The sequence below is a fragment of the Microtus ochrogaster genome, chromosome 5, assembly GCF_000317375.1.
Source record: "Microtus ochrogaster isolate Prairie Vole_2 chromosome 5, MicOch1.0, whole genome shotgun sequence".
In the NCBI taxonomy this organism is placed as follows: domain Eukaryota; kingdom Metazoa; phylum Chordata; class Mammalia; order Rodentia; family Cricetidae; genus Microtus; species Microtus ochrogaster.
The window spans coordinates 92,405,207-92,416,502 of record NC_022012.1 but is presented as its reverse complement, the minus strand read 5'-3'; the positions used below and the strand labels follow the sequence as shown (position 1 = coordinate 92,416,502).

The 11,296-nt window shown below is 48.7% G+C and overlaps 1 protein-coding gene across 2 annotated transcripts in view; it reads right to left on the bottom strand.

The window, feature by feature from the left end:
- Mobp (myelin-associated oligodendrocyte basic protein) overlaps positions 1-11,296 on the bottom strand; it is a 34,844-nt gene that overhangs the window by 3,080 nt on the left and 20,468 nt on the right. Inside the window, exons 3-5 of one of the 2 annotated variants that reach the window (XM_005348114.3) lie at positions 9,777-9,986; positions 9,251-9,568; positions 4,734-4,956 (exon numbers count right to left, since the gene is read on the bottom strand). In XM_005348114.3, coding sequence (XP_005348171.1) covers positions 9,289-9,568; positions 9,777-9,982 — 486 coding nt within the window. In that variant the 5' untranslated portion in view covers positions 9,983-9,986 and the 3' untranslated portion in view covers positions 4,734-4,956; positions 9,251-9,288. The remainder of the gene's footprint in view (positions 1-4,733; positions 4,957-9,250; positions 9,569-9,776; positions 9,987-11,296) is intronic. The other variant, XM_013346588.2, reaches the window with a different exon arrangement.

Below are 11,296 nucleotides of genomic sequence, written 5' to 3'. Positions count from 1 at the left end.
AGCTGATGGAATGATGTCATTGGTTAGTGCCAAGGCCACAGGCTGAGATGATAGAATGATGTCATTGGTTAGTGCCAAGGCCACAGGCTGAGCTGATGGAATGATGTCATTGGTTAGTGCCAAGGCCACAGGCTGAGCTGATAGAATGATGTCATTGGTTAGTGCCAAGGCCACAGGCTGAGCTGATGGAATGATGTCATTGGTTAGTGCCAAGGTCACAGGCTGAGCTGATAGAATGATGTCACTGGTTAGTGCCAAGGCCACAGGCTGAGCTGATGGGATGACCTCACTGCTTAGTGCCAAGGTCACAGGCTGAGCTGATGGGATGACCTCACTGCTTAGTGTCAGATTTAGGGAAAACCTGAATCCGCTAACTCCAAAGTCATCCCCACTTCCCCATGACACAACATCACAACCTCCATGATGTCCCTTGGAGAGTCAGTCAGCATTTGGATATGCTACACCGTTAGACTCTAAGCTCTTTCTTGGTCTACACAACAGCACTGTGGGAAGGCAAGACAATTATCACACCTTCCTTCTATCAGTTAAGAAAATGAGGGGTTAAAAGCCTCATACAAAGTCCTGCTGTATCCCGGTTTCATTTCTGCTAATGTGATAGCGTATTTTGATTTAAAGAGGAAGGAAAGAAGGAAGGAAGGAGGGAAGGAACGAAGGAGGGAGGGAGGGAAGGAAGGAAGGAAGGAAGGAAGGAAGGAAGGAAGGAAGGAAGGAAGGAAGAAACTTTGGGGGAGAAAAGGTTTATTTTGTTCACAATTCCAGGAGATAGTCCATCACTGCAGGAGCTGGAGACAGCTGGTCACACCAAATGCCAAGTCAGGAGGAGCAGAGAGAAATGAACTCAGGCATATTTCTTCTCAGCCAGCTTTCTCCACTCTGGTAGCATTATTTTATTAGCATGCATGGGCAGTCCATATATGGCGGTTCTGTTGATCTTGTCCATATTGGACAAGTACATGGTCTAAGTTGATGAGGACGACTGACCAGGTCTCTTCCTCAACAGGGCATCAGATCTCATTACATATGATTGTGAACCACCATATCGTTGCTGGGAATTGAACTCAGGATCTTTGGGATAGCAGGCAGTGCTCTTAACCACTGAACTATCTCTCCAACCCCCTCTGATAGCATCCAGAGCCCCAAATCCAGGAGTAGGGCCAGCCACTTACAGGCTGGGTCTTCCCTCATCAATTAATGAAATCAAGGCAGCCTCCCCTCAAAAATGCTCACAGCCCAACCTGATCTAGACAACCCCTCATTGAGACTGCATGTCAAGGCAGCCCCCTCTGACAGCCTCACAACCCAACCTGATCTAGACAACACATATCTGAGACTGTCATGCCAAGGAATACCCCCCCAGACATGCTCATAACTCAGCCTGATCTAGACAATCCCTCACTGAGACTCTTCATGTCAAGTTGACAATCATCGGTACATTTACATTATTGTTTCATGGGCCAATACGAGCCCCATTGACCATGACATGGTAATGAGTAGACTGGCTATGAACTTGAGGGCCGACGCTTCTGTTTCTGTCTTTTAGATATAGTATAACAGTGTTTAGGTTTCTGGATTCCAAGGTAGATGGGCTCCTGTAAACTATGAGTGAAAAACAGAAATTCTTTCACCCCTACAAGACTTTAAATAAGGGGCTGACATCTTTTTTTTTCTTTTTTTTTTCTTTTTTTTTTTCGAGACAGGGTTTCTCCGTAGCTTTTGGTTCCTGTCCCGGAACTAGCTCTTGTAGACCAGGCTGGCCTCGAACTCACAGAGATCTGCCTGCCTCTGCCTCCCGAGTGCTGGGATTAAAGGCGTGCGCCACCACCACCCAGCAGGGGCTGACATCTTGAGACAACTAAATTATATATTTATGAATAAAATCATACAAACAAGTCTGATTTTATTTTTAGTCATATAAGATTACTGCCCTGGGCCGGGCGGTAGTGGAATACATCTTTAATCCCAGTTCAAGACCAAATTCCAGGATAGGCTCCAAAACTACACAGAGGAACCCTGTCTCAAAGAGAGAGAGAGAGAGAGAGACAGAGACAGAGACAGAGACAGAGACAGAGAGAGAGAGGAAGGAGGAGGAGGAGGAGGAGGAGGAGAAGGAAAAGGAGGAGGAGGAGGGAGGGAGGGAGGGAGGAAGAGAAAATACAAATCCATTCAAAAGTGAGAGGCGAGATTAGGATAGGCTTTGTAGAGGTGATTGGAGTGACATCTCTATAGTCCTCCCCTCTGCCTTCATTCCTCCTGTCCCCAATGCCACCACCTCCCCACCACCCCAGTGTGAACTGGCTGCCTTGGGTCCTACATAAGGCACACAGGGAACTGATGCTTCAGGCAAGGGCCACACACCCCACCATTAAACTCGAGAACTAGCTGTAATATACATTCTCTTTTTCCCCCTTTCCAATCAAAGGGCCCCTTGATTGATGGGGGTCCCCCTCACTGGTGTCCCCAAGCTCCCTCCCGGGTTCTTAGCTCCATCAGGTAATGGCCCTGTGCCTCTTCATCACACACACTACAGCCTCCTTCCCCGGAGCATTGGGGGGGGAGGGGCAGGAAGGGTTATGGTTTTTTGGAGATAGGGGTTCTCTGTGTAGCCCTAGCTGTTCTGGAACTCGCTCTTGTAGACCAGGCTGGTCTTGAACTCACAGATCTGCCTGCCTCTGCCTCCCGAGTGCTGGGATTAAAGGTGTGCACCACCACGGTCCCTCGAGAGCATTTCAGTGTGTTCTAACAGCTCCCGAGTTACCAACCCAAGCCCTGCCTGCCCTCGATGTCCTTCAAGGCCAAGCTGCATTTACATCCATGAATTCCTGCTCCTCTTTCCCAATTCCTTCACACAAAGGGGCCCTGCCAAGGTCACCAGCAATTCTTTATGGACTACAATAGATGCCTCTGATTCCTCAAAAGAACTCATACTTTCGAACATTACTTTAAGGCTATTTTTAAAAACAAATAAACATTCTTCCGGTCAACAAGTATTTATTGAATCCATATTAGTCCCAGACAACTGAAGACCACACAAATCAGTTCTGGCAGACACGGGGTTTACATTAGGCAAGGCATTGACGCAAGAACTCAACAATGAGTAAGTGAACAGGATCATTCCAGAAGACACAAACAAAACCTAGAGAGACAGAGCCGGGTGACATGGGAGAATCTCTGAGATATTTGAGCTGAGGGCACCTGCACATGAGCCATGGGCCAGAGCACGACAGGGTCTGAGCAGGAAGCTCGCAGTCCCAGGACGGGCACCGAGGATAGATGGCCACATTTGTTCGTGTGTACACAAGATAAAACAGAAAGATGAAACCGTGAGGTCTTGCTGGGCCTGAAAACTGGCCAATAGTCTCCCAAAGTTAATCCCAACACACACGGCACACGTGCACACATACACACGTGTCCACAAGAGTCCAAGGCAATCTGAGGCGCTTCTATCTGGCCCGGTCTCCGTCCTCACAGCAAGTGTAGACGTGAGGTACAAGCAAGTGGGGTGGGGTGAGGGTGGATTTCTGGGGTCCAGAATAAGAGTGCATACTCAGGATCATTCTTTCCCAGAAATCTGAGGCTACAGATCCTGGGGACAGACCAGAGCAAAGAGATGGAAATGAACCCCCAACCCTACTCACCCTATATAGTTGGGCCCAGATCCCCTTATGCGGGAACGGCCTTGAACTCAGGGAAGAAGTCTTGGATTTCTAGCTCTCTGCTCCCCAACACACTCTTTACTCTCCTTTGCAGAAGGCCAAGTTCTGTCCCTGTTCTTCTTGATCTGTTTTTACCACAGACTTAGAAGTGGAGGGCCAGCCAGGGAAAAGCCTGGGATTCCAGGCCTCCTCTCCCCCCAGGAGTTTGGAGATTTGGATTGGGAAACAAAACTCTGAGCACTCTTTCTAGACCTATACAATTGCCTAGAGACATCTACCTGGGCTCAGGGTCCCTCACGGAAGGGCAGAGGCTGGAGCCATAAGACCTTTCTAAGTTTTCTAATCTGAAAGCAATTGGAGCTGTGCTGGTGACAGAGCCATGCAGGTGACACAGAACTATCCAGGTGAGTGCTAACTCTACAGGTGACAGAGCCCAGGTGACGGCTACCTGTACAGGTGACATGATTCCAAAGGCAGTGCTTTAAAGAAGTCGTTCTCACCCAGACCTGAGCAGGAGTTGATGCTCACCATGCCCTGTGTGAGGATGGAGACAGGGGCCTGCAGAGGGAGGCAGAGGTTGCTGCTTTCCTCTGTTTCTGATACAGGTTAGCTACATCTGACTTAACATGACTCTAGAGACATCTTAGCACTTAAGGATCATATGACAATTTGTACCTTATCTGAAAATCACCCAGACCTTCACCAGCATGCACTCTGGCTCCGGCCCTAAGCGTCCACTCTGGCTCTGGCCCTGAGTGTCCACGCTGGCTCTGGCTCTGAGTAAGGTCGTTCAACAGAAAGCACATGGCATAGGAACAGGAGGAGCCGGACAGAGAGTTAGGAAGGGAAAGGTTGAGGGATACAGGGATACAGCGGAATAAAGAGACGGAGGAATATGTGTGGATTAGCTCTTCAGACCTTTGCCAATGACCCTGGAGGCATCGCGCACCTGCCAGAGAGCAAAGGGCTGCAGATGAGGCCAAAAGACCCCTCTCCTGAGCTCTGGAGCCCAAGGGTCCTCTCAGGTCTCAGTGACTATGGTACAAAGGGCCCCCTCACCTCCAGGCAGGCTGCCCTGAGGCTCCCACACCGTGAGGACTGAGGGCATCTGTAGCTGTCACGTCAGCAGGCGTCTGACCCTGCTTCATCCTTGAGACCAGATAGTTTGTCTGAGGGCAGATGGCTTGCGAAGTAGTAAGTCCACAGGCGGAGGCCGTCCATTCACGGGAAATCCCTTCTCGGTCACTTTTTTCTTGGGGTTGACCTGCTCCTCCTTTTCAATCTGATTTACAAAGAGAAAAAGAAAATTTCATGAACTGGCAAGTGGTGTCCACTTCCTGTGCAGTATTTAATACAATTGTGACTTCATGGACCTTTCTCAACGATGTATTTATTTTTATTGTGGGTGGGTGGAAGAGAGAGAGCGCGCGTGCACACACGCATGGGAGCACCGTGTGCATGCAGTTTCTACAGATCCCCAAAGGGGCACCGGAACAGAAGTTACAATTCTGAGCCACCATGTGGGATGCTGCAGACTGAACTCAGGTCCTACAAGAGGAGGAGGGACTTTAACCACTGGGCTCTGGTGCTATTTTTCTCCTCAGAAATCGGCTTTAGAGCCCCTCTCTTGGTTTCTCAACTCTTGTCGTCTTTGGCCAAAACAGACACGATTTTTTTTCTGGATTGAGCCTAGGAAAGTTAATAGTTTTTTAAAATACTTCTGTTTCTATGCATAATGATTTTTGGTTTTCTGATTATTTGTCGTGAGAAGTTTTGCAACACAGAAGGCAGTGACAGTACACTCCACTCCTAGATCAAAAACAAAAAGCATTTTACTGCTTGTGATGGTTGATCTTCACTGTCAACTTGCCTGGATTTGAGTCACCAAAGAAACAAACCTCCGTGTCTATGGGGATGTCCCCAGAAAGGTTTAAAGGAGAAGACTCAGCCTGAGTGTGGGGGGCACCAGCTCATGGGCGGGGTCCCTAGGACAAATAAGGAGAACGTGAGCTGAGAACCAGCCTTCATCTCTCTCTGCTTCCTGACTGCGGATGCCGTGTGACCAGCCGCCTCATGCTTTTGCCACCATACCGTGACACAGGATGGACTGTGTCCCTTCAAACTGTGAGTCAAAGCGAGCCTTCCTAACGCTGCTTCCCCAGATACCTTGTCACAGCAATGAAAGCAGTGACGGAAACCACGGCCGTAAACATAAACATGCTCACATACGTGTAGACTACGTGAACTCTGTTATAAAATTCTGACCAGGTTGACCTGTCCCTAGTTTGATAGCAACATTTAATAAATTGATTACAAATAATGTAGGCCCAGCCAAGTCCTGGTCACAGGTTATCTAAAAACTTAAACTCAAGCCTCATGCTGAAGGTGGCAGACTGTGAGGCCGCACTTGGTCTGAGTCACTAACATCAACCAAACCCTGAGTTGGGCTCTGGAGGGATGAGTGTAAGATTGCCTGAACCTGATTAACACGCAGTCCTGCAAGGGAACACAGGCAAACAAACCCACGCACAAGGGTAAATGTATCAAGAAGGCCCAGCACAGGACAGTCATCTGCTCTGCCAGGGCTCCTTACCACTGATGATAACGGCAACTCCCTAGATGCAAGAGAGGGATGCTCTGCCTGCAGGAGATACCCAACAATCATCTTTGCCAACCAAGCAAAAGAGGAAGATTAGAGGATGGTGGCCCATGACAGTCAATCCTCATGTAAAATGCTCTCATTTTACTCTGGTGTAGCTATGAAAGTTTTAAGTCAAAAAGATTTTCCATTTAGCAGGGCAGTGGGCTCCCTCCAGGAACAGACAGGCTCTAAAGGCTTGTCAGAGTGGAATTCATCACATAACCTGAGTCCAAGCACTCCAGTGTATTTTCTCCCTGAACACCAGGGTCATGTCAGTATCTAAGGACTGACAATTGATGATGTCAGTATCTAAGGACCAACAATTGATGATGTCAGTATCTAAGGACCAACAATTGCTGCCACAGAAAGTCTATCAGGGATTAGGATGTCTGTTAGTATCCCAAAGCACATCTGGGGCCATTCTCTAGCTTGACAAAAAACCTTGAAGACACTAAGCCATATTTCAAAATATGTTTTCAGTATAGATAGAAGTTCAAAACATACACACTTAAGTATCCAGATTGAAATAGAAAATTCACAGCTGTCTCTACTGAAAGACATGATTATGATGTATAAAATCCAGGCTCTACTAGAAAAAGCTAAAATAAGTGAAATCACAATACATAAATCAAAGTACAAAAATAAATTATCTTATTTTTTACTGTTATTAATGGACAGAGGAAACAGAAGGTACAAAAAGATACTTTTTATTGTGTGGCCTGATTTCCCTGGGCTGTGGATCTAATCTCATAGAGTAACAGTGTCTTACAGTGGCAGCTCTGTAATCTTGGGACCTTCATATTAAGTCCCAAATCTTAAAGACGTGGAAAAGAATAAACTGGAGGGACATGCCAGGACCACCGCCCGTCGAGAAAGAGATGCTCCTACCTTCCACTGCGATGCCAGAAACCAAGCCACTCTTTTCTAAAATCAGATTATTCTCTGCTTTCTAGAGAAGAGCTATTCAAAAGTCTTATCATAGATCTAAAAGGTCTTTGTCCAAATTGTTTGACCCCTCCACACAATACCTCAGGATCAGCATCATCTCTGAAAGCGTGTCAGCTTCAGAAGATCTCCTTTTAAGCCTTTTTTAAAGGTCTGGCCTCGCTGCCCTGATTGAGTGTAAGTTGTTCCCATTAATTAATGCCTCTGATTTGAGATAGCCAATCAGATCAATAAAGGAAACAATGCGGTGGTTGAATACCCATTCTACTGCGCTGCCTTAGGACCTCTGAGATTCAGAGAAGGGAAAACGAGTATCTTGGGTGGGGCTCAGAGGGTGCATGAGAGCCATGGACGGTAGGAAGTTGGTCCTGATTCCCAGGGAGGTAGGACACACACACAGCCTGTGGAGACACCTTGGCTGATGTCTCTGAGTCTGGTGACCATAGTGAGTGAGGCTGGGTCCAAACAACCCTGTGTCTGAGATGGAATTTACCCTCATTGTCTTCTGTGTCCTTTCCTTTCCAGCTTGAACTCCAACGACCTAAGATGTCACGGACTGACTTTCCATAAAAGGCTGCCTCTCCTGTATAAACCCACAGCCTCAGCTCGAGATTTTCCAGCCCCTTCTATGTATCAGAAGTTAGCTGGCTGAACCAACCTCCCACTGCAGCCTCTCGGAGGGATTTTATGACCAGTCGACCTGGATTCACTTCTCCGCTAAGCTTTTAGTGAGCCGTAGCCAGCTAGTCCCTTTGCTAGGTGAAACTCTTGACCTTGCATCTTGCCAATGCTTACATTTGGGGACATCACAATCCTGGCAGCTGCCAAAGATGATGTGGGTCCTTTATTTAGGAATATCTAAGTAAGGCTTGTTTACTGTGTCTGAAAATGAAGACACCCCCAAACTTCACTGGTGACCTGTGAATGAGCTCTCAGGAGGGTTCTAGAAGACTGCACAGGGGCTGAGCAGCAGAGCAGAGAGGAAGTAGGCACAGCTGGTGCTCACCACTGACTCAACAAGCAAATCTATTTCCAAATATTAAAATGTTGTTGCCAGGGAACAGCGAAGTTTTTGTCTTCCTTATGTTTTGTGGTAGACCTAAAACTGTACCCAAAAATAAAAATAAAAATAATAAAGTCTGTAGAGAAGAAGAGAAAAGGAGGAAGGGGAGGGTTTGTTCAACATCAAACATGGCATCCATGCATTCTTGGATCTAAAACAGGAAGATCTTAATGAGTTTACAGAGTAAGCTCCGGGCTAGCCTGAACTATAGTGTGAGACCATGTCTCAAAAAGAAGAAACGGGTCCTTCTGAGGTAGAGCAGGACAGAGCCTCCCTGGCCGTCCTTCTCCAGTTTGCCCACTCCAACCTAACTTTCTGTGAAGCCTCAGGCTCCCATGGCAGAGCTGGGACGGCTCTGTTTGGGGCTCCCACAGGCCACAGACCTCCTGAGTAAGGCAGTATTGCAATGTTTGCACCGTGACCAGATGGTCTCTTCCTTGATACAAAGAAATCACAGGTTATATTCCTCTCCCCAGTACAGCATATCAAACCTTATAGATGTCAGTACAGTTTGCTGAGTGACAGACTGAGCAAACAAAGGAGTGTCATTGCTTCGGGGGCTAATATATGATGACATGTGTCAGGAGGGTGAGCAAACGGAGCACTGGGCTCGCTCCTTCCACACATGCCCAGGTACAGAGTCTCCTTCTCTCTGAGGCACAAAGCAGCAGCGCGGATCTACTCCGTATTCCCCGCCTGCCACTGTGGTCAACAAATACCATGCGCTGGTAAATTAGTGACCTGCAGTTCTGCGGGATGGCACAGACACAGCCATCTGAAGTGAGGACCGAGAACATCTGGGAGGAAAAACAGAAGCCACGCCAGGTGTTTCAAACAAGAGGGGGTTTAATGGAGGGAGTGGATTACACAGGCTTGGTACTGTGGAGAGGTCCCCCAGGTTAGTACGCGCGGAGAGCAGCTACTGACCTCAGGCTAGGGGGGGAGACAAAAGGCAAGAGATGGTGTTACCAGAACCTAGGAGCTCTGGTGGGAGACCCCCCACGGCTGGTGCCTGGCCCTCTGAGGGGGCTGCTGCGTGCTGGTGGCTTGGACTTCTGAGGGGGCTTCTGCTTGACTGGTGGTGGTCGGACCTCTGGGCGGGGTCGCGGCTGGCGCTCAGTCCTCGAAGGGGACCTTGGCTTGGCTGGCCTCGGAGGGGACTTGGGCTTGGCTGGCGGCGCTCTGACCACCACGGGGGACGCAGCTGGCTGGAGCTTGGGCTTCTGGGGGGACCTGGCACGGCGGCTGGTGCAGAGAGGGCCAAAAGAAGCTGGAGGCTGCGGCCGGCCCGGGCTCTGCACCTTGCTTAAGGGATGCTGGCAGGAGCTAGAAACAGCAGGAAAGCCTTGCCCTCCCGCCCGCCTTCTGCTTGCCCTCCAGCGCCTTCCTAAGAGAGCTGACAGTCACGGAGCAGGGGAATGTGGCGCAGACCTGGCCCAGAGCCCACGCTCACCTGGTCTTCTGGCAAGCGCAGCAGATCCAATCCTCCTCCTTCTTCTGGTAGAAGCAGCCGCTCTTGCAGATGCTGTACTTGCGGTCCACGATCTCGCGCTTGGAGTTGAGGAAGGTGAAGGGTGGGCAACAGTGGATGCTGAAGTGCTCCGAGAACTTCTGATTCTTGGAGAGCCTGGGGCCCTCCTTGGTCATTTTCTGACTCATCTCACTGGAAACCATCAATGTTGGGAAGGGGGAGACACAAAACAGCCGATCAGGGAGGGCGCTTTTGCTTCAAGTCCACGCTGGACACTGCTTTGTTGAACAAATATGCAGAACTCAGGTGAAGGTGTGTGTGTGTGTGTGTGTGTGTGTGTGTGTGTGTGTGTGATGTGTGCATGTATGCACATATGCATGTAGTGCCCTCAGAGGCCAGAAGAGGGCCAACATGTACTGCTGTTTCATATGTGTGTTGGGCCATACTGTGTGTGTGCAGGCGCAAGTGCATTCGTGAGCACACGCATGTGGAAGTCAGAAGTTAACATCAGGTGTCCTCATTCTGACTCCACTTCATATATTAAGGCAGGTCTCTCACTGAAACCAGGGCCCACTGGTTATACTAAGTCGCCTAGCTAGTTTGCTCCAAGGCTCTCCTGTCTCTACCTCCTGGTGCTGGAACTAGAGGCAGGCTGCCAAACCTGCTCACCCAGCCTGTATGTGGATCCTGGGGACCAGAGTCTAGATTTACAACAGGTCTTTCCTCCAACAAGCAAAATGGGTTTGTTGTTAAAACATTAATCATAGGGTTAAAACCATAATCAATGTTTGTGTGTGCACATGTGTGTGTATGCGCGCGCGTGTGTGAACATCGTGGTGATGTACACGTGTATGTGAGTGCTTGCACACACGCATGCGGAGGACCAGAGACATCAGGTTTGGTCCTCAAGAGCCATTCTTTACTTTCTATTTTATTTAATTAATTAATTTACTTTCTTATTTTTGAAACGGAGTTTCTTTCTAGTCTGGAACTCATGAAGCAGGCTAGACGGGCTGCCAGTGAGCCCCAGGGATCAGCCTGCCACTGACTCCCCCAGCACTGGAGTTACAAGCATGCCCAACCATACCATGGTTATTTAAATCTATGTTCTGGGGACTGAACTCAGATCTTCACGCTTATAAAGCAAGCACTGAGCCATCTCTTCAGTCCTTCATACAATTAACAAATACAACAATGAAAGACTATCCTGCTGGGCAGTGGTGGCACAGGCCTTTCATCCCAGCACTCAAGAGTTGTGAGCTCAAGGCCAGCCTGGTCTACAGAGTGAGTTCCAGGACAGCCAGGGCTACATAGAGATTTGACTCTCAAAGCAAAGTGCTGAGCAAAAGAAACCAGACATACAAAGAAAATGCCAGCTCTCTCTTTAGATGAGGTCCCCAAATAAGTGGAACTGACCTGCGGTGTGAGGAAGCAGAGCATGGCTACATGTGGAATTCGCAGGGCTGAAACCCTTCCTTGAAGGAAGGAGACAGACACAGTAC